We start from the raw sequence: 23656 nt of genomic DNA on the forward strand, positions 1-23656 counted from the left end.
CATCTTCTAAGAGCGAGATTCTGTTCTCCATGTGGTCTAATCGGTTGTTTGTGCTTTGAATTGAGGCCTTTACCTCATTAATTGCATCCTTTATCTCTTTTTGGCTCTCTCTGAGTTCTTTTCGAAGCACCTCTATTATTTCTACAGTTATTTTCCTGATTTGATCTTCTAGAAATCTCTGATTTTCAGTTTTATTGGGTTCTGATGTTGTGGGGTTGTGGGCATTCATTGCTCCAGTGTTATTCCTCTTTCCCATGATTTCAGAAGTTTGAATGACTTCACTTAAGGTGTTCTGGATCTCGAGTCTGTAGTATCTCAGACCCCACTACTCCTTTACTGGGTTGTATCACAGAGTCTCCGACCCAGGGAGTCGATAGAGGCTGCTTTAAACTATGGGGGGTGCCAGGTTGCACGTTCTCCTATGGTGTGATATCTCTACCACCACCATTCCCTCACTGGGTCAAGTCCCAGGGGGTACAGTACTGGGATTTCTCCTCTGTGGCCCGCAATTTGACTCACTGTTCTTGAGTACGCAGATGTAGCTGTACTGGACTCGTTGAATTCGCTGCTGCTGCCGCCGGTGGCAATATGGCACCACTGCCACGCCCTCGGCTGTGAGGCTGGCGTATTTTTTCTTCTCTGGTTTTGAGTTCCACTTTGAGTCCCTGCAGCGTGTGCTGAGCTCAGCCACTGGGAGCTTTAAATGCTCTCTGCGCCGAAAGATCCCACCTGGCTGTTCCGCAGCGGCTCACCTTGGCTTGCTATAGCCGTCCGGTGAGTTCGCCACTGCCGCCGGCAGTATGGCGCTGCTGCCGCATCCTCTGGCGCGTGTATCTCCTCTGAGGCTCTGAGCTCTGTTCTCAGTCCGCTTTCTCTCTGGAGCCTGGTGGTTTTTTTGTTTTTCTGGTGATGGTGTTTTCTGGCTACGAAAGGCGCTGATTTTGTGGTAATGGAGATTGGTTGTTAGCGGGGCTCTTAAGCCCCGCTTTTCTCGGTCGCCATCTTCCCGGAAGTCCCATGTTTTAAATAAATACCAACCAGGCTTTAGGTTTTCTGAGCTTGTCTTAGGGTCAGCCCCTCTTTCTGCACTCCTGTCCTCTTGCTGTGTGCTGTGCTCACAAGCAGCATCTTCCACTGGGGGAGGTATCCTGGACAGAAGAGGCAGAGGTTAGCGCTGGAACTTCAGCAGATATCAGGCAGAAGAGGAGGAGGCCAGGCACTCAACAACTGGAGGGCTCATCATCTGGAGCTGGACCCACATGGGGCTCACATATTAGTACAGGTGGCCTGGCAGGGATGGCCAGCTCCGCTCAGTGCTGTACTCCTTACATGAGTGCTTGGTGGATGACAGGTATTATCAAAGAAAGGCATTCATTCACTAAGTTTCCTTCTAAATTCAATGGACTTTTGAGAAAAGCAACATACACTATTACCTCATTCAAAATAGAATAAAAGAATAGAAAGTAAAAAAAAAAGGTTTTTCTTCCTTTCTTTCCCATCACTCAAACCATCTTTCCAGGGACCACCCCTATTACTAACTTCTAGAAATATTCTTTGTGTAAAAAAATAATGCCATTTATATCTGTCTAAAATACAGAGAGAGCTAGGCATGGTGGTGCATGCTTATAGTGCCCAGAACCTGTCCACCCTCCCAACATCCTTCTGACCCAGGTGAATGCTTCATCCAGTTGTTATACTAATTCCTCAAGTACCCAATTTATTAAGATAGAAAACAAAAACCTTTAGACTATAAATCATTTAATCTTTGCCAGGTTCTTTTATAATCCCCCTACTGACAGCTATAATTTAAGAACCTTTCAAAATTCCAAAGATCATGCCCCTAAACCCAGTGGTCAGTTTGATCCTCCTTCCATTTTGGCTGTGACAGTACCTGGCACAGTTCCTCTTACTCTGTTCTATGGGGCTCTTCCCTGCCCCGCCTGCTGCCCAGAACCTTCCTTTTCCAGGTTTCTTTCCAGTCTATGGCTGTGCCTTCTCAAGTTCTCCATCACTCAATACGAGGCCTCAGTCTTTCCCACTCACTCCTTGGGAACTCTTGGCCAGTCTCCTGGCTTTAAACACCCACTATCTTCAATGAGGTCCTGTGCAACCATACTCTATGAATCCAGTGTGCTTGGAAATCCCATCAGCTCCAGTTTCAAGACATTTATAAACTTGCTACTTAATGCCACATCCACAAAACTACCATCCAAGCCTCATCATCCTGTCTTAAAATTCTTGGCACAGCCTTTTTCTACCACACTGTTCTTCAGTTATACTCAGCACAACAACCAAGAGCTACCTTTGACCAAGTCATTCCTCTGCTCAAAACCCGGAAAGCTTGGAAATGGTTAATCTTGAAAATTACTTAAGCTCAGTGATGGGAACATGGAGACTCATGTAACTTAACCCTTGCGAATAATATTTCCATAAAACAGATCTTCCAAAAGGGAGACAGAAATGTACTTACAGGGGTTGACCTAGATGTTCTTCAAAAGTTGGCATTCCAGCTTCTTTGTACAATTTTTTCAGTTGTTCTACATGTTCTGAATTATCAATGCCCATTCCCATGGACAAAATTTCAGTTCAAACATTATAATCAATGATTGAAGTTTTCAAATTTGAAAGTTTTGTAACATGTACCTTGAATCAAAGAAAACATAGGGCATTGGCAGGAGTCACACTTTTGAGTTTCAGGTCCATCCTGAACACTCTCACATCTCCTCCCAACCTCTCTGAGCATCTGGTGCACTCCAGAACATGGCCTCTGTCACAAAGGCTTTTCCAGTGCAGCATCCCACTATTTCACAGCTGAGGTTGCATCAGGCTTTCCAAAGACCAGACCCACATGGCAAAAATATGATCTGGGGGAGACTGAATCCTGAAATAAAATCCCTAGTCCAGACCAATATGGAATACTGTGACCATATACAAAATTCTAATTCAACGGCTTTATTTCCATCAAAAAGGAGGCTCTAGCCAGGCATGATGGTGCACGCTTGTAATCCCAGCACATGGGAAGCTGAGACAGGAGGATTGCACAGGTTCAAGGGCAGCCTCAGCTACTTAGTGAGGCTGTCAGCAACTTAGTGAGACCCTGTTTCCAAATAAAGTATAAAATAGGTCTGGGAGTATAACCTGGAGGTAGAAAAGCCCCTGGGTTCCACCCTCAGTACAACAACAACAAAAAAAGGAGGCTCCTTAAGGCTTGCATCCTAATGCACTCCCAAAAGGAGTTTATGTCATTCTTTATTTTGAAGCAGGGCCTCACTAGGTAGTAGCTGAAGCTGTCCTCAATCCTATGTTCTGGACTGTCTCCTTCATTTGTCTTTTCTTCAACCAAAACATTCTCATTCATTCAATTTATACAAAATTAAGTGAACTATGAAAATCTGCAGAAGTCTCACTCTTGTGAAGGGGAAGTATGCACACAGGATTCAGTGTCCCTTCACTCAGTGGCGGGGCCATAGGGTACACCTTCAGCTGGGCACCTTCCAGAGTGAACTCTGAGTACATGTTCCAAACTGAGAATGCCGTGTTCACTCAAACTGGAGGTACAGTGGGGGTAAGTAAAGAAGTAAGCAAGTGTGGGGTCTGTTTCCCCTCCAGCTCCCAATGAACACTGGCCAGTGAACAAATTGCAGCTATGGAAACATATTTGCTAAGTGGGTTTTCTCTGCTTTTTTCTCTGGGTTACAGTTTTAGAAATCCCTACTTAATATAGGTTTCCATTTTTCTCTAACAAAGAATAACTACAATGCTGGCTATGACATAAATTAAGACCTCTACGTCTCTCTACTTAACTACACTGCTAATCTATATTTCTCCTCTTATCCTCCAATCTTATGCCCATATGTCCCTTGAAAGGTTTTCTAATCTTATAAAAATAACTTCAGCAAAACAGATTTTATGAACGGAATTTCTTTAAATCTTAAAAATAACCACTGTAATTTAGATTTATCTAATACAGCAAAACTTTTAATTAAAGAGTAGAGTTCCTAAGGTATGGACAGAGAGGGTATGATGCCAGTCTTACTCACTGCCCTCAACCCACACATCAGCTCCACGGGGCAGAGGTGGAATCCAAGAGCCCAGTACTAGTCTTACCACACTGATTCTAGTAGGTGCTCAATAAATAGTTGGTGAATGAGTGAGGTTGAAACTGTGAACATAGTAAAAACCTATCTTTGAATGCTCAAGGAATGGGATCCTCAGTATTACTGAACATGTCCCAGGACTTTGGGCTCATTTACAAACTAAAAAAGATGGACAATGTTGTGTCTGTCACTGACTCAAGGCATCTCAAATGAGAGTTAATGATTCACAATCAATACTTAAAGAGGTGAAATAGAACAGAATTGTACATTGAAAATGCCACATACAGTAAGGACAGTTTCATGAAACTGTGTGTTTGAGTTCATGTGTGAACCAGGTTACAAAGCAAAACCTAAACTCACATCCAAATTCATGATCCAAATAACAAGAAAAAAACATCAGTCATTCAAGCAACACATTAAACAATATGGGTAATTTTAAGAGATCATTCAAACTGAGATTTCTTTTTTAAAAAAAATTCATGCTTACCATTGGATCTATCCAAACTGTATTTCCCAAAGCCAATACCACTTTCGCATCATGTAATTTTCCGACAATTTTATGGTGAATGTACCTAGTAACCTGAAAAAAGCACTTAACATTAACTGAAACTTTAACAAAATACTATTTTCTATATATGCTGACTAGTTTGAACATTTAATTTTGGCCTCACAACCCTACGGGCTAGGAAGACATCAACCCCCTCTCCTCAGTGAGGGTAATAAAGAGTTTAACAAGCGCAAATGTACAGAAAAGTACAGGAACTTGTATGAGGCCTCATGATAGTAGTGAGTCACCCAAACAGAGGCAAAGGTCTTTGCCTATGGACTCTCAGCAACCTAGTGAGACCCCATTTCAACATAAAAAATAAAAAAGAGCTGGGGATGTAGCTCAGAGATAGAATGCCCGTGTTCAACACCCAGAACCATCACAAAAAGGGATGGAGGAAGGGAAGGAAGGAAATTAAAAGAGAAAAGAAAAAAAAAAAAACAAGAAAAAGAAACACTCATGACTGGCCATCTTTATAGACCAAAGTTTGTTGGGGACAAGAACCACGACCTTCTTGCTGATGGCTACATGCCCAAAACCCAGGAATATATATTACAACAAAGGAAGAAGACTATCATTGACAAAGGCTGTTTTACTAAACGCACAACAGTAAATTTGTGTATTTATCCTGGAGAAATTTCACCTATTTCCTGAGTACTGTTTAACCTTTTTTTTTTTTTTTTTTGGTGGCACTGGGGTTCCTGGAAACCCTTCTACCTCTGGTCTTCACTCCCAGACATATTTTTTTTTGTTATATTTTTATTTGGAAACAGGGTCTCTTAAGCCAGCAATGCTGGCTTCAAAACTGGCGCAATCCTCCTGTCTCTGCCTCCCAAGTGCAGGGATTACAAGCGTGTACCACCACGCCCGGCTAACCTTTTTTTTTAAAATAAAAACTGTTTCTTTTCTTTACTTTCTTTCTTTCTTTCTTTCTTTCTTTCTTTCTTTTTGTTGTTGCAGAACTCGGGATGGAACCCAGGGACATTCTACCTCTGAGCTACACCCACAGCCCTATTTTTTATTCTTTATTTTGAAACAGGGCCTTACTAAGTAGTAGCTAAAGCTGTCCTCAAACCACAATCCTCCTGTCTCAGCCTCCCAAATGCTGGGATTACAACGTGCGCCACCACACCTGGCTGTTTCTATTTTGCTAACTGCAATGGCCTATTTCATATTCCACTAATGTGATTCCATAAAGTTCAATATCCTCTTGAAGAGTCAGGAGCATCATTACGAGCTTGAGTCACTACTGAGTGTGCCTGCAGGGCACTTCTCTCTGTGCAGCACTGCTCTCGGAGCGCCACGTCTTGGCACAGGCAGTGTTCTCTGCCATCGGGGCTCTATTCATTCTAATTCCTTCGTGACAGCCTAGTGACCCCACAGGGCCCAGAGTAAACAGGCTAGGGAGACATCAGCCCCCTCTCCTCAAAGAGGGGGCTGATGTCCTGTGGAAGCTTTTCTGACCTCCATCTTTCTTTCCTATCCACCTCCCAATCCTACCAGAACTACCTGGCCTCTCCAAAGAGTATCCTTCATCTATATTTCCACTGACTGGGTCAACTGTTTTACTTTTGTGGTACTGGGGACTGAAATCAGGGGCATTGTATCTCCAAGCTATACCCTAGCCCAATTTTATTTTTATTCTAAAACAGAGTCTCAATAGGTTGATGAGAGCCTCACTACTTTGCTGAGGCTGATCGGGAACCTATCTTAGCCTCCCAAGTACTGGGATTACAAGCATGTGTCCCCACGCCCAGCTGGGACATGTTTTTGTAGGTGCTCACACTGCTTTTGTATGTGTGTTACTGGGCATTTACCCCAGGGTAATTCTACCTCTGAGCTACACCCCCAGCCCTATTATTTACTCTTTATTTTCAAACAGGGTCTAAGTTGCAGAGGGCTTCACTAAGTACCTGAGGCCGATCAGGAACCGGCGATCCTCTCAAGTACTTGGATTTCAAATGTGCACTACCACGCCCGGCTTACACTGCCTTTTCTCCATATATTGCTAGCCAGTTTATTTCACTACAACCTCTCCATTATACCAGTCCTAAGACTGTGAGCACTAGTGAGGGCTAGGTTCTGTGCAAATTGGCAATTAACAGCATATTGCAGCAACAGGGACTACACTTTGCAGTGAGGAACATGAAGCAAAGGCCCACACTTGATACTCTAAATTCAGAAAGCACTGGGCATGGTGGTGCACACTTGTAATCCTAGTACCTGGGAGTCTAAGATAGGAAGATCAATGGTTCACAGCTAGACTCAGCTATTTAGTGAGGCCTTTTGCAACTTGTTGAGAACCTGTTTCAAAATAAAGAATAAAAATAGGGCTAGAGGTATAGCTTGGAGGTAGAATGCCCCTGGGTTCAATCCCCAGTACTGAAAAAAAAAATTTAAAAATTAATTCAAAAGGCCTCAATTTTGTATATATTTTGGATTAAATATATTCTACAAGTCAACAAAACATAAAAAGACAAAATAATTAACCTTTGGATTCCATTCGATTTCACTATCAGCAGGTTTTACTCGACAAACAATAAATTCCACGGCCTGGGGGGGAAGGGTGTGGAAATTTTCTGGGAGATGCAACAGTTGGTTTCTTGTGACAAGTTCAGTCCTACCCTCATCTATGAACTTTACAAGGACATTATCCAGGACCCAAGCATCTTCTTTTTGGCTTATCTCCAACACCTGAACCCTGGAGAACAATAGTATCAGTTTAACACAGAGATTTCAAAAAGCAAATCAGCTTTCCCTCAACTTAACTATCAAATGGAAAACATACAAGTCTTCCTAAAATGCATAGTTTTATACTCTATACTAGAAATAAAGGTCTTTAAGAGCCTTTAGTGGCACATCATTTAATGTAAGCCTACATATAAAAACATTTAGCATTTTTTAATAGAATAAACCTTTTTAATCAGACAACATAACAAATATTAACATGGCATAATAAAGTTGTAAATTTTCTGACTCAAGGCTATCACCAATGATCCTGGTTATTGATTCAGAAAAAAGGATATCAATATATATGTGGGATGGATGAACCAGGCTAGAACAGAGACTACGCCACCCAGTGGCATAGTCTAACCTACCCAACCTAACATTCAACAGTTGAGTTAGCTTATCAGTAATGTGGGAATGATGCCTATTTTATAGGAAGTTGGTAAGAACTAAACAAGTTACAGATGCATGTGTATGTTGTACACAATGGCAGCTCCATCAGTGCCTAGGGTTGCACTGCTGTTGTGCTATGCTCAGGAGCTAGGGATAGAGTCTCATATGTACAACTCTATCAAATGTCTGGTGACACACTGCATTGGGGATACCTTCCTGAGAGGTAGCCAAGCTTTATATGTATAGTCAATAATGAAAATAGGTATTTATCACTTAAACTATCTAATGCCTCATGATTTTAAAGATTAAATAGTATTTTACCTGTAAAAAAGTGCTTTTTCTTCTAATCCATACAATCCAAATTTCTCTACCTTTTCCATAGTTGTTTTTTTACTGGAATCCTTAAAATGCTCTTTCATTTCAGCATTCAGAGTTGCATAAAGATCCACATGTTTATCAATTATACGACCAAAATAATTAGTTGCATTCGAAATATAGAAAGGTATTATCTGAAACATATACAATAAGCATATCCAGAAAACAATCTAAACCAAGATGTATACCTTTCCTGTATCTGTAGAAATTGGCACTTGATCTCAGAACCCAAAGCATGCAGAGAGGATTTAAAAATAAACTAGGGAGTAGGAAAAATTTTTTTAAAAGAAGCAAAATAAACACTGTACCAGGACTGGGTATGTAGCTCAGTGGCAGAATATTCGCCTAGCATGTGTGAAGCCCTGGGTTTCATTTCCAGTACCACAAAACACCACATCATATTCATAAATAATTATGGTCTATTTTAAATCTAATGAATGGGGGCAAATTTTATTATCTCAAAACTTATCATGTAGCCGGGTGTGGTGGCACACGCTTGTAATCCCCGCACTTGGGAGGTGGAGACAGGAGGATCGTACAGGTTCAAAGCCAGCCTCTCTGGCTTAAGAGACCCTGTTTCCAAATAAAATATAAAATAGATCTGGGAGTGTAGCCTGGAGGTAGAAGGGTTCCATCCCCAGTACCACACACACAAAAAAAACTTATCATGTTTCTTTATTTTAAAAAATTTTCTTTGTGGTGTCACACAAGCCAGGCAAGCACTCTGTTACTAAACTATGTTCCAGCCTCTTGATGACTTTTTCTGTGTGTGCATGGTACTAGGGATTGAACCCAGAGATATTCTACCTCTGAGCTATACCCCAGGCCTATTTTATCTTTTATTTTTAAACAAGGTTTCTACGCTGGCTTCCAACCGGCAAACTTTCTGTCTCAACCTCCCAAGTACAGTACAGGTATGCGTCACCACACCCAGCTCTTTCTAACTGCACTTTTTTCCCCTCCCACAGATAAAGACAAGTTTATTTAGGAAAGTGGAGGGGTATGTGTTCAAGGGAGAATGCAGGCCACCTCAAAAGTAAGGGAGGCCTTTGAGGTCTGTATAGTTTTTTTTTTTTTTATATGAGACCCCGATAAGGAGGTCCCAGGTTCCTGACATCTGATTGGTGGGTAGTGCCTGGGCTTGACCAAGTATCAAACATTCTTTTTGGGTCCTTTATCTATCAAACATCTTAGAATTAATTTCACTTCTTTTTCCTTTTTTTATTTTTTTATTGGTGGAATGTATTCATACATCATAATGGGATAAAAAAAAAAAACTTTTGTAGACATACATGCACACATCGCCCAGTTAGCCCCTATCCGATCCCCACACCGTTCCCTCCCCATCCCTCCTTCCCATGCTTGGCTTAGTGGTTGGCATCTAGTATTATAGCAATTTATCCAAAATTAACAATGGTAATCTCACATAACAGTTTCATTTGTCTGATACCAAGCTTTTGATGACTCAAACATTTCAGTATTTCTTTTTGCTTTCTTTCTTACAAGAGATTATTTTTTCATTTTTTAGGTGAAACTATCATACATTTACTTATTTATTTTTCAGAAAAAATCTATCCAAATATGGAATATGGACTCTAGATACCCAAAACGATCTCGAAAAAGAACAAAGCTAGAAGATGTATATTTTCTGATTTCAAACCATATAAAGCTACAATAATTGAAACAGTGTAGTACTGTTCTAAAGGCAGATATATAAACCATTGGAGTTAAATAAAAGCCTAGAGATAAATTCTTCCATATATTGTCAAGTTATTTTTGACAAGGTTTCCATGAACATTTGGTGGAGGAAATAATAATCATTTAACTAAATATTGTTGAAAAATAATAATTACATGAAAAATAATAAAATTGGACCCTTACCTAACACCATATACAAATATTAACTCAAAATAGATAAAAGACCTAAATATAAATCTTAAGACTATAAACTTTTAGAAGAAAATCTGGGTCATAAAACCTCACAACATTGAAATTGGCAGTGATTTCTTGGATATGATTTCAATGGCACAGGCAACAGAAGAGTATACAAACTCCCTAAAAAATAAAAAAATATTGTATTTCCAAAGACAATGTAAACAGTTAAAAGTTACTGACAGAATGGGATAAAATAATCCCAAATGCTATATCTGAAGGTATATTAACATTCCAAATAGAAATCCTAAAAATTAGCAACAATAAAAGCAAACAATACAATTTAGAGATAGGTAAAAGACTAACATAAATAATGAATCTCCACAGATATCCAATCTTAGTTGTCTGTTGGATGGAAAATCTTGTTTCTCTAGTTCTGGAGTGTGTTACCTATTTCTTCTTTGAAGTTAATCTCTTTGAGTATTTTCTCTAGCGCTGGATTTGAAGACATAAATTCCTTCAGTTGCTGTTTGTCATGGAAGCTTCTTATTTTTCCATCTAATTTGATAGAAAGTTTTTGGCTGGACGTTGTTTTCTTTCAGAGTTTGGAATATGTTACTCCAAGCCCTTCTGGCTCTCATAACTTGGTTTGGGAAGTCTGGAGTGATTCTAATTGGTTTGCCTCTGAATGTCACTTGGCCCTTTGTTCTTGCTGTCTTTAAGATTCTCTGCTTGGCTTCCACATTGGTCATTTTGACAATTATGTGGCGTGGGGATCTTCTCTGATCCTCTCTAAAGGGAGTTCTATAAGTTTCCTGGACCTGTGTATCGACCTCTTTCACTGTTTGGAAAATTTTCTGCTATTACTTCCTTGAAGAGATTGTTGATCCCTTTGGTTTCACCTTCTTTTCCCTCTTCTATTCCAATTATTCTTAGATTATCTCTCTTAAAATGGGCCCATATTTCTTCAATATCAGATTCCTGCTGTCGTATTTTTTTTTTCTAAATTAGAAACTATGCGTTCATTTTTGGATTGATCATCTTCTAAGAGCGAGATTCTATTCTCCATGTGGTCTAATCGGTTGTACTTTGAATTGAGGCCTTTATTTCATTGATTGCATCCTTTATCTCTTTTCGACTCTCTCTGAATTCTTTTAGAAAGTCCTCTATTATTTCTAACGTTATTTTCCTGATTTGATCTTCTAGAGATCTCTGAATTTCTGTGTTATCAGGTTCTGATGTTGAGGGGTTGGGGGCATTCATTTCTCCATTGTTATTCCTCTTTCCCATGATTTCGGAAGTTTGTGCCTTCTCTAGGTTCTTCCCTTGGGTCACTATGACTTCACTTAAGGTGCTCTGGATCTCGAGTCTGTGGTATCTCAGTCCCCACTACTCCTTTACTGGGTTGTATCGCAGAGTCTCAGACCCAGAGAGTCAATCGAGGCTGCTTTAGACCATGGGGGGGGCAGGTTGGGTGTTCTCCTATGGTGTGATATCTCTGCCACTGCCACTCCCCCACTGGGTCAAGTCCCTGGGAGTACAGTACTGGGATTTCTCCTCCAGGGGGCTGCAATTTGACTCACTGTTGTTGAGTGCGCCAATGGAGCTGTAGTGGACTCGGTGAATTTGCTGCTGCTGCCACCGGTGGCAATATGGTGCCGCTGTCACGCCCTTAGCTGTGAGGCTGGCGTATTTCTTCTCTGGTTTTGAGCTCTGCTCTGGGTCCCCACAGGGTGTGCTGAGTCCAGCCACTGGGAGCTTTAGATGCTCCCTGTGCTGAAAAATCTGCCGACTTCTGCCCGGCTGTTCCGCAGCGGCTCACCTTGGCTCACTGTCCACCGCTCTTCTCTAGAGCCTGGTGGGCTGTTGAGTGTGTTGGTCTGGTGCCGTCCAGTGAACTCGCCACTGCCGCCGGCAATAAGGTACTGCTGATGTGTCTTCGGCCGTGAGGCCGGCATATCTCCTCTCTGGCTCTGAGCTCCGTTCGGAGTCCCCCTCCTCTCTGGGGCCTGGTGCTGCAGGAGAAGATGGCGCCCGCACCACTCCGCACCGCGGCTCTGGCCGCGGCACTGCGGTCTGGTTTCTTTCTGGTGTCTTGTTTTTCCAGCCCTCTTTTTCTCTGTCCCTTGTAATTACACTTTTTGTTTCTCTGCTGATGGTGCTTTCTGGCTATGAAAGGCACTGATTTTGTGGTAATAGAGACTGGTTGTTACAAGCCCCGCTTTTCTCGGTCGCAATCTTCCCGGAAGTCCTTAATTTCACTTTTATAAAAATTTTGAAACAGTGGCCTCGTATCTGAAGCCCACTTCTCTTCTCATCACATAACAAATACATTTTACTAAAACCCAATATATACTAGGCCCAGGGAAATAGAGATGAAGCCACACCTATGACATGCAGCGCCTCAGGAGTGGGCAGATATTCAAGAAGACACATTTTGCAGGTTAAGTATACAGAAGGTTACTTGTATAGGAGAGCACGGAAGCCATTTGCATTAAGGCAGGGACTCAGCAGGTGGTGAGGAGGGGGTTTTCTTGGTGGGTTGGAGAGGCAAGGCAGGCAGGAATGAGGTCACAGGTTTGACAGCATGTGGTCCTCTCTAACTTCACTGCCTGTTATTCTCCCACTTCCGCTGCCAATGAACCTTCTCCAGCACACAGACATAGGACATTAACTCCCATTTCCAGGCCCTTTGCCCTTGCTTATGCCTCTGCCAGAAATATTCATCATGTCTAGATCCTTTTTTATCATTTGGTCATGGTAAATATTTATCACTATACAGTTTTCAAAATCCACAGAAATGTACAACATTGAGAGTGAATCTTATATGAATTATGAACTGTCATAAATATACCACACTAATACAAGATACAATGTTAAAAATAGAAAAAACTGTGGGGGATTTGGTTAAGGAGGTTTATGGGAGTTCTACTTTCTATAAATCTAAAACTGCTCTAAAAATTAAAAGCTGTTCTTTTTTTTTTTTTTTTGGCACCGGGTATTGAACCCAGGAGTATTCTACCTCCAACCTATACTCCTGGCCCTTTTAATTTTTTTTTAAATTCTGAAACAGGGGTGGGGGCCGCAGAGGCGCCGACGAACGGCAGGGTGAGCAGGGCGCATGCGCAACAGGGCTTGACGGCCCGTGGAGGGAAAATCCGCGAGAAAGCGGTGGGAGAAGATGGCGGTGCTGGGGCAGAGTTTGCAATCTTTCTGATTAGGCTAGTCAAGTAACTATTCGGGTCATGGCGTCAAACTCAACTAAGTCCTTCCTGGCAGATGCCGGCTATGGCAAACAGGAATTGGATGCTAACTCTGCTCTTATGGAATTGGACAAAGGTCTGAGATCTGGCAAACTTGGTGAACAGTGTGAAGCAGTTGTTCGATTTCCCAGGCTCTTTCAGAAATATCCATTTCCTATTCTCATCAATTCTGCATTCCTAAAGTTAGCTGATGTTTTCAGAGTTGGAAATAATTTTCTGAGGCTGTGTGTTCTTAAAGTTACCCAACAAAGTGAGAAGCATTTGGAGAAGATTCTAAATGTGGATGAATTTGTGAAGAGAATTTTTTCTGTGATTCAAAGTAATGATCCTGTGGCAAGAGCCATCACGCTCCGGATGTTGGGAAGTGTGGCATCAATAATTCCTGAGAGGAAGAACGCTCATCACAGACTTCGTCAGAGTTTGGATTCACATGATAATGTAGAAGTTGAAGCTGCCGTTTTTGCTGCTGCTAACTTTTCTGCACAGTCAAAGGATTTTGCAGTAGGAATCTGTAACAAAATCAGTGAAATGATTCAAGGTTTAGCTACGCCAGTAGACTTGAAGCTGAAGTTGATCCCCATCCTACAGCACATGCACCATGATGCTATCCTGGCTTCCAGTGCTCATCAGCTTTTACAACAGCTGGTCACATCCTATCCTTCCACCAAAATGGTGATTGTTTCGTTGCATACTTTTACTCTGCTTGCAGCTTCATCTTTGGTCGATACGCCTAAGCAGATCCAGCTTCTGTTGCAATATTTGAAGAATGATCCCAGGAAAGCAGTAAAGAAACTTGCTATTCAAGATCTGAAATTGCTTGCCAGTAAAACACCACATACATGGAGTAGGGAAAATATCCAGGTACTCTGTGAATGTGCCCTCCAGACTCCTTATGATACCTTAAAATTAGGGATGTTGTCTGTCCTTTCCACACTATCAGGGACCATTGCCATCAAACAGTACTTCAGTATAGCTCCAGGAAATATAGGTTCTTCCCCAGATCCTCTGATTTAGTCAAATTAGCCCAGGAATGTTGTTATCATAATAACAGGGGCATTGCTGCTCATGGAGTGAGAGTCCTAACTAATATAACAGTCTCCTGTCAAGAAAAGGATCTTTTGGCACTGGAGCAAGATGCTGTCTTTGGCCTGGAATCCCTTTTGGTGCTTTGTACTCAAGATGATAGCCCAGGTGCTCAAGCCACTTTAAAGATAGCTCTAAATTGTATGGTGAAGTTGGCCAAGGGCAGGCCCCATCTTAGCCAGTCGGTGGTTGAGACCTTGCTGACGCAGTTGCACAGTGCTCAAGATGCTGCCCGGATCCTGATGTGCCATTGCTTGGCAGCCATTGCCATGCAGCTGCTGGTGCTGGGCGATGGGATGCTTGGTGACCTCATGGAGCTCTACAAGGTGATTGGACGATCAGCAACAGACCAGCAACAGGAGCTTCTGGTGAGTTTGGCTACTGTGATTTTTTTTAGGCAGCCAGAAAGCCTTATCTGCTGAAGTAAAGGCAATCATTAAACAGCAGCTTGAAAGTGTCTCCAATGGATGGACTGTGTACCATATCACCAGACAGGCTTCTAGAATGGGTAATCATGACATGGCCAGAGAGCTGTATCAGAGTTTGCTGACTCAGGTTGCCTCAACACTTCTACTTCTGGCTGAATAGTTTGAAGGAGTTCTCACATGCAGAACAGTGTCTCACTGGGTTGCAGGAGGAGAATTACAGTTCAGCACCTTCTTGCATTGCTGAGTCTTTAAAATTCTACCACAAAAGGATTGCTTCCTTAACAAAATTACACCAAAGGTTGAATGCTACCATCGCACATGCTTAGGAAGACTGGACAACATTCAGAGTGGAAAAAGAGCTTGGGAAAGATCTGAAATGGTGGAGGCAGTGGCAATGGCAGTGGCCAGTACTCAGGGGAGGCAGAGATCTGATACATTACACCTGGAACTTTTGAAGTAATGACCCCAGAGGCAGAATGCTACCACCACTACGCACCCTCGAGAACGTGCGACAAATAGTTGCACAAATAGTTGGGCAAAGAGGGTGCTCGGATTAGAGCCTGCCGAGGGGTGAGGCCAGCGACGGACACAGCAAAGCTGGTATCGGAGTCTGCCGTGTGGCAAGGCCAGTACTGGGGCCTCTAAGGCTGGGATCGGAGCCTGCCGAGGGGTTAGGCTGGTGCCGGGGCCAACAGCCGGCATCGAAGCCTTCTGTGAGGCAAGGCCGCTATTGAGGCCTCTGAGGCCGGGATAGGAGCCTGCCAAGGGGTTAGGCCGGTGCTGGGGCCAGCGAGGCCGGGATTGGAGCCTGCCACGAGGCAAGGTCGATGATGGGGCCTCCCAGGCCAGGATCAGAGCCTGCTGAGGGGTTAGGCCGGTGCTGGGGCCACTGGCCGGCATCGGAGCCTTCCGTGAGGCAAGGCCACTACTGAGACCTCTGAGGCCTGGATTGGAGCCTGCCGAGGGGTTAGGCCGATGCCGGGGCCATCGGCTAATATCGGAGCCTGCCGTGAGGAAGGCCGGTGCTGGGACCTCCGAGGCCGGGATCAGAGCCTGTCGAGGGGTTAGGCCGGTGCTGGGACCAGCGAGGCCGGAATCAGAGCCTGCCACAAGGCAAGGCCAATGCTGGGGCCTCCGAGGCTGGGATCAGAGCCTGCCGAGGGGTTACACCGGTGCTGGGGCCCCTGACCAGCATCGGAGCCTTCCGTGAGGCAAAGCCACTATTGAGGCCTCTGAGGCCGGGATCGGAGCCCGCCGAGGGGTTAGGCCGGTGCTGGGGCCAGCGAGGCTGGGATCAGAGCCTGCCACGAGGCAAGGCCAGTGCTGGGGCCTCTGAGGCCGGGATTGGAGCCTGCCAAGGGGTTACGCCGGTGCTGGGGCCACTGACCAGCATCGGAGCCTTCCGTGAGGCAAAGCCACTATTGAGGCCTCTGAGGCCGGGATCGGAGCCTGCCGCGAGGCAAGGCCGATGCTGGGGCCTCCGAGGCCTGGATCAGAGCCTGCTGAGGGGTTAGGCTGGTGCCCGGACCACTGGCCGGCATCGGAGCCTTCCGTGAGGCAAGGCCCTCCGAGGTCTGGATCGGAGCCTGCCGAGGGGTTAGGCCGATGCCGGGGCCATCGGCTAACATTGGAGCCTGCCGTGAGGAAAGCCGGTGCTGGGGCCTCCGAGGCCGGGATCAGAGCCTGTCGAGGGGTTAGGCCGGTGCTGGGACCAGCGAGGCCGGAATCAGAGCCTGCCACAAGGCAAGGCCAATGCTGGGGCCTCCGAGGCTGGGATCAGAGCCTGCCGAGGGGTTACACCGGTGCTGGGGCCCCTGACCAGCATCGGAGCCTTCCGTGAGGCAAAGCCACTATTGAGGCCTCTGAGGCCGGGATCGGAGCCCGCCGAGGGGTTAGGCCGGTGCTGGGGCCAGCGAGGCTGGGATCAGAGCCTGCCACGAGGCAAGGCCAGTGCTGGGGCCTCTGAGGCCGGGATTGGAGCCTGCCAAGGGGTTACGCCGGTGCTGGGGCCACTGACTAGCATCGGAGCCTTCCGTGAGGCAAAGCCACTATTGAGGCCTCTGAGGCCGGGATCGGAGCCTGCCGCGAGGCAAGGCCGATGCTGGGGCCTCCGAGGCCTGGATCAGAGCCTGCTGAGGGGTTAGGCTGGTGCCGGGACCACTGGCCGGCATCGGAGCCTTCCGTGAGGCAAGGCCCTCCGAGGTCTGGATCGGAGCCTGCCGAGGGGTTAGGCCGATGCCGGGGCCATCGGCTAACATCGGAGCCTGCCGTGAGGAAAGCCGGTGCTGGGGCCTCCGAGGCTGGGATTGGAGCCAATTGAGGGGTTAGGCCAGTGTCGGGGCCAGCAAAGCCAGAACCAGGGCCTTCCATGACGCAAGGCCGCTGCTTGAGCCAGCGAAGTCTGGATCAGTCCACCGGGTAGCCAGGCCACAACTGGGGCCGTCAAGAGTGGGATCGGTATTTGCAACGTGGCATGCACAGAGAAATATCGCAGAAAATTAAAACCAGATGCTTCCCTTAATCAGCAATAACTAGGTGGAAACAGGCAACAGGAAGTGGTCGAGCTATAGAAAGGGCCCTATAGTGAAGCAATTAAGGTGACCAATCAGAGGGTATGGAATAGGGGAGGATGGAGACTCTTTAAAAAGCAGGAGGTATATAAACACATGTATCAAAGTTAATCACCAAACAAGCATGGGATTGAGGGAGGGGAGGGAATGGGATGGGGACTGGATAAGGGCTAATTGGATGATGTGTGCTTGTATATCATGTCAAGTCATATTCCAATGTGATGTATGATTACAATGCACCAATAAAAATAAATTTAAAAAAAGCATTATTTGTATTGCAAAAAAGTATCATTTATATTAAAATAAATAAACAAATAAAAAATAAATTCTGAAACAGAGTCTCACTAAGTTGTTGAGGGCCTTGCTAAGTTGATAAGGCTGTTTTGAACCTGTGATCTTCTTTCTCAGCATCCCAAGTAATGAGATAAGGGGCATGTGCCATCATGCCTGGCCAAAAGCTATTAATTTTTTTAAAGAAACAAGCACAACCTCCCATGTCTACAGGAGCTTCAAAGTACCTGCCTCCATGCTGCAAGCAGCAGTGGGAAGCAATGGAGGATCCTGTGGACCAGAGAACAAAGACTATGTGTGTTTACACAAACATGCGGACCCATGAAGGCTCTCACCTGCTCTAGCAGCCAGAAAAGTTGCAGCCCCTATGACATACCCACACTGTCCTTCCAGGTAAAAGAATGATGAAGGAAGAAAAGGGCCAGATAAAAGTAGGGAGGAACACAAAACTGAGATATCTTGAAAATCTCAGACATTGTTTCACTATATTTCTTTCCTTTTGTACAACATGTAAACAACAGAAAGAGAAACTTTGTGAAGTTAGAAACTGATGTACACCTCCTTCTAAAACTTAAGGAAAACGAATTTTATCTAAAAATGAACAATAGTAAACTATCGTGGTAAAATTTCATTTCAATTCATAATAAAAAATATACAGTACATAAAAATATAATTTAAAAGAGCTGGGCGTGGTGGCGCAGGCTTGTAATCCCTGCACTTGGGAGGCAGAGACAGGAAGATCGCGCAGGTTCAAAGCCAGCCACGCTGGCTTAAGAGACCCTGTTTCCAAATAAAAATACAAAATAGGTCTGGGAGTGTAGCCCAGAGAAGGGTTTCCAGGAACCCCAGTGAGGAGATAGAAAGGAAATAGGCAGACAGAGAAAAGGCCTTGGTAGAAAAAAGTTAATTTCCTGAGTTTCCTGAGGGGCGACAAATACCTGAAATTCCAAAGGCTCAGAGATAAGAAGGACCAGAGCTTCACAAAAGCCATCTGTTTACTAATCAACAAACCCACTGAACAAGTCTGGCACTGCTGAAAGGAGATTCTTCAAGGACTTGCAAATACCCTATGCAAATCCTGAGAGCTGCTTCTCAGAATTCCCAAAAAGTCACCCTAACCAAAAGAGGTCAGGCCTTTGCCCTAGTCGGATGGCAAATTGGGGCTTTTCCCTCTCGGGACCCCCTCCCCTTTTGGGGAGCTGTTCTCTCTCTCGCAGGTGTTGGCCCTGAGAAGGCAGAGTGAATCTGAGGGCACATGGCTTGGGCTACTCTCGAGTAGTGACCTGAAGGCCTCTGCTGGACATCAAGGCTGACCAGGGCCTCTAGGGGTGACCTGCACCTCTTTTCTGGCAGATCACACGGACTCTGGGAGAAAGTAGTTTGTAATTGATGGCACTTGGCTCGGGCGACACTTGGGTAGTGACCTGGACAACAGAGACCCGACAGCCCCTTTGGGGTGTTCAGCCACTTTTCTCTATTCCCTTCTGGCAGATTGCGCAGACTCTGGAAGAAAGCAGCCTGCACCTGAAGGCAATTCTGCTTGGGCTACTCTCAAGTATTGCCCTGAAGGCAGCTGCTGGACCCAGAGTTCCAGCCCCTTTGGGGTGTTCAGCCACCCTCCCCCCATTTCCTGCTGCTTCCAATAAACCTTTTACTCCCCTTCCTGAGGTCTGCGGGTGTCATTCTTCACTCACCGTAGACAAGAACCCTGTAAGGAAATGCCGAGTTTCTTCTCAAGAAACTCCGTTTCATCTATGATAAAACTCCAGGTTTCTTCTCAGGAAACCCCTGTTTCATCTGGGGGGGCTCAGAAGAAACCCCCGTTTTACCAGTACCACCAAAAATAAAAAATTAAATAAAATAAAAAGCAGAATGACAGCTACCCTCCAATCTCTATTTTATTATTTATTTACTTATTGCAGTACTGAGGATTAAATCCAGGGGCATTCTATCTCCAAGCTACATCCCCAGCTCTATTTTTTATTCTTTATCTTTTGAAATGGGGTCTTACTAAATTGTGGAGGGCCTCACTAATTTGATGAGGCTGGTCTCTCACCTGCAATTTTCCTTTCATAGCCTCCCATGTATTGGGATTACAGGTGTGTGCCACAATGCCCGGTTTGAAGACAACTTAACTTTCAGCAAATTTCTACTTTCATTTAAAATTTTTTCCTCACAGGAATCATCATGGGTATTTGAAAAAGGACTCTCGTGTAATCATTACAATTATTTTAATAGCCTCCACATGAAAACTTCTGAAAATATAACTAAAATAATTCCTCAACTGTCATCCATTTAACCAATTTGATTTTGGTTTAATATATAAACCAGAGCTCTAAAACAAGGTACCTTTTAAGAACCCATTCTTATTATCAGATTAATGGGAGAATATTATTCTTTTTTTTTTTTGTTTTGCAGTACTAAGGATAGAACCCAGGGACATTTTACCTACGACCTACACCCCAAGCCCTATTTTTTATTCTTTATTTTGAAATAGGGTCTCACTGAGTTGCAAAGGGCCTCACTAAGTAGCCGAGGCTGTCCACAAACCACGATCCTCCTGTCTTAGCCTCCCAAATACTGAGATTAAAGTGTGTGCCACCACACCCGGCTTGGGAGAATATTATTCTAAATTACAATTACAAGATTTTGCTGCATAAAAATATATTCATTAAGATGATCATTAATCAATAGTCAAAAGGATCTTAATAAAACTTACTTTAATGTATCCAACTGTTGGTAGACTTTGGTTGGATAATTTCCTTGGCATGTCCATTTCTGGATTAATATGGTGTCGGTCAGGACAAATCCTTTTATCCCTGAAAAGAAAATGACTACTGTTTTTGTGGTCGTGGCAGCTGTAGGTGGAACCCAGGGCCTTGTACAGGCTAGTCAAATGTTCAACCACTGAGTTTACAGTCCCCAGCCTGTGGAATGATTAGATTTTTTTGGTGCTGGGGATTGAACACAGGGTCATTCTAACACTGAGTTGTAGCCTCAACATTTAAAAAAAATTAATCAGCCAGGCATGGTGGCGCACACTTGTAATCCCCGCACTTGGGAGGCTGAGACAGGAGGACCGCACAGGTTCGAAGCCAGCCTCAGCTACTTAGTGAGGCTCTCAGCAACATAGTGAGACCCTGTTTCCAAATAAAATATAAAATAGGTATGGTAGTATAGCCCAAAGTAGAAAGCCCCTGCGTTAAACCCAGTATCACCAAAAAAAAAAAAGTTAATTTATATATTTGTTTATTTTTATTTTTTGTGGCACCTATGGAATTGAACCCAGGGGATTCTACCTCCACGCTATATCCCCATCTCTTTTTACTTTATTTTGAAACAGGATGTTATTAGGTTGCTGAGAACCTCACTGAGTTGCTGCAATCCTCCTGACTCAAACCTGCAATCCTCTTGACTCAGCCTTTTAAGTGTAAGAATTACAGGCATGTACTACCATGCCTGGCTATAAAGTCATAATAAACTCAGTAACAGTTAACATGAAATTTAAAATAAGAAAATTAATCTATAACTAAAACTAGAGAATTTTTATTTCAAATACAAGTAAAGTAAACATATTAAATACTTCAAATGAAGCTGGGCATGGTAGTGAATGCTTGTATTCCCAGTACTTGAGAGGCTGAGACCAGAGGATCCCAGATCCCAGGTTTGTGGCCAGCCCCAGCTACTTAGTGAGTCTCTCTGAAACTTAGTGAGAACCTGTTTCAAAATAAAAAAATAAAAAAAAAACAGGGCCCAAGCTGGGCATGGTGGCGTATGCTTGTAACCCCCGTGTTTGGGAGGCTGAGACAGGAAGATCACACAGGTTCGAAGCCAGCCTCAGCTGGCTTAAGAGACCCTGTTTTCAAATAAAATATAAAATATGTCTGGGAATATAGCCCAGAGGTAGAAGGCCCCTGGGTTCCATCCCCAGTACCACCAAAAAATAAAAAAAAAAAAAACAGGGCTGAGGGTGTAGCTCAAAAGTAGAATGTCCCTGGGATCAATCTCCACTATTGGAAAAAAAAAAAAAAAACACAACTTCTGATGACACTAATATATAAATAAGTAGAGGCCGGGTATGGTGGTGCATGGTTGTAATCCCAGCATTTGGGAGGCTGAAACAGGAGAATCGCAGTTCATAGACAGCCTCAGCTACTTAGTGAGGCCCTTTGCAACTCAGCAAGACCCTGTTTCAAAATAAAGAATAAAAATAGGGCTAGGGGTGTAACTTGGAGGTAGAACGCCCCTGGGTTTCACCATCACTACCACAAACAAGTAGAAGCGTTCTAAAATTTAATTAACACTGAATAAATGTAAAGAAACAAGTTATTTCTTTTTTTTTTTTTGCTGTTGTGACAGTGGAGATTAAAGTCAGGTACATTCTACCTCTGAGCTACACCCCCAAAACATCTTTTATTTTAAAATAGGGTCAGTCAGAAATGGTGGTGCACACTTATAATCCTAGTGCTTGGGAGGCTGAGACAGGAGGATCACAGGTTCGAAGCCAGCCTCAGCTACTTAGTGAGGCTCTCAGCAACTTAGTAATACCCTGTTTCCAAATAAAGTATAAAACAGGTCTGGGAGTATAGCCCGGAGACAGAAAAGCCCCTGGGTTCCACCCCCAGTACTACAAAAGTAAATAAATAAACAAACAAACAAACAAATAAAAAAACAGGGTCTTTCTCTAGGTTGCTAAGAGTTTTGCTGAATTGCTGAGGCTGGTTTCAAACCTACGATCCTCCTTTCTCAGCCTCTCAAGTACTGGGATTACAGGGATGTGTCACCACACCTGGCTCCTGGTTATTCTTAAATGCATTACATAAATGGAAAAGTTTTAATTCAAAAACTCAGAAATATCACCATAATTCACAAGAAAAGCCAATTAACCTCTAACCATTCCTTAACTATAACGTTACCTCCAAACTGAGAAATAGTTGACGTTTCAGGAGTTTGTTTTAATTTTTGTTTTTGTACTGGGGACTGCACACAGGGGTGTTCTACCTCTGAATTATATTTCCAGTCCTTTTTATTTTTTACTTTGAAATAGCATCTCATTAAGTTCCTGAAGCTGGCCCCAAACCTACCATCCTCCTGTCTCAGCCTCTCAAATACTGGGATTTTAAGGCAGCTATTGCCATGCCTGGATTAAGTTTTAGTTTTAAAAGTCAACATCCACGCCAGGTATGGTGGCGCACGCTTGTAATCCCTGCACTTGGGAGGCTGAGACAGGAGAATCACACAGGTTCAAACCAGCCTCAGCTACTTGGTGAGGCTCTCAGCAACTTAGTGAGACCCTGTTTCCAAATGAAATATAAAACAAGTCTGGGATTATAGCCCAGAGGTAGAAAGTGCCTGGGTTCCACCCCCAGTACCACCAAAAAAATAAAAATAAAGAGTCAATATCCTATTTAAAGACATTTTGAATGAGAATTGTTAATAAGCTGTTTAATATGCCATAATTTAAGCACATTAAAGGCAATAGTTATCTTAAGATTCTATACAATCCAGTGAATACATCATCAGACACCTGTGCCCAGTACCCCTTACCCAATACTGGCATCATGTCCAGAGGTCCCCCATGACTGCTAAGCTGCATACCCTCCCTATAGAATCAGGTAGTCCCTATAAAAATTCCAGTAGGATGTTGGAGAAATTGATAGGCTTATTCTATAATGTATAAGGAGATGCAACAGATTTGAAATAGCTGAAGCAACCTTGAATAGGATCAATGTTGGAGCACTTATATGCCAGATCCCAAGATTCATTATAGAGCTATAGCATTTAAAGCACAGTGTTTGAGACAAATGAACCAATGTAACAGAGTAGAGTCCAAACACAGACAATATATACCATCACCTGGTTTATGTCAAAGGACTATTCAGTGAGACTAGAACCATGTTTTCGATAACAATGCTGGAAGAGGTGATGTCCATATGGAAAAAGACAAATATGCTCCATACCTCACACCTTGCATGCAAATATAACACATATTTGAGAGACGGTCAGCACT

The 23656-nt window shown here is 43.7% G+C and overlaps 1 protein-coding gene and 1 pseudogene across 2 annotated transcripts in view; one reads left to right on the top strand and one right to left on the bottom strand.

Moving 5' to 3' along the window:
• Window positions 1–23656, bottom strand: part of LOC308268421 (putative ATP-dependent RNA helicase TDRD12) — a 110646-nt pseudogene that overhangs the window by 5285 nt on the left and 81705 nt on the right. Inside the window, exons 22-27 of the transcript in view lie at window positions 20366–20465; window positions 8086–8273; window positions 7135–7345; window positions 4585–4677; window positions 2471–2643; window positions 1039–1148 (exon numbers count right to left, since the gene is read on the bottom strand). The product of the transcript in view is annotated as a putative ATP-dependent RNA helicase TDRD12 (transcript). The remainder of the gene's footprint in view (window positions 1–1038; window positions 1149–2470; window positions 2644–4584; window positions 4678–7134; window positions 7346–8085; window positions 8274–20365; window positions 20466–23656) is intronic.
• LOC308267875 (integrator complex subunit 7-like) lies at window positions 13257–15111 on the top strand (the record flags this gene model as incomplete). The annotated part of the gene is given in 4 exon segments (XM_080702830.1): window positions 13257–14268; window positions 14271–14746; window positions 14748–14920; window positions 14922–15111. Coding segments are annotated over 4 exon segments (1851 nt in total).

This window comes from Muscardinus avellanarius (assembly GCF_963383645.1).
Source record: "Muscardinus avellanarius genome assembly, chromosome: 10".
Lineage (NCBI taxonomy): Eukaryota > Metazoa > Chordata > Mammalia > Rodentia > Gliridae > Muscardinus > Muscardinus avellanarius.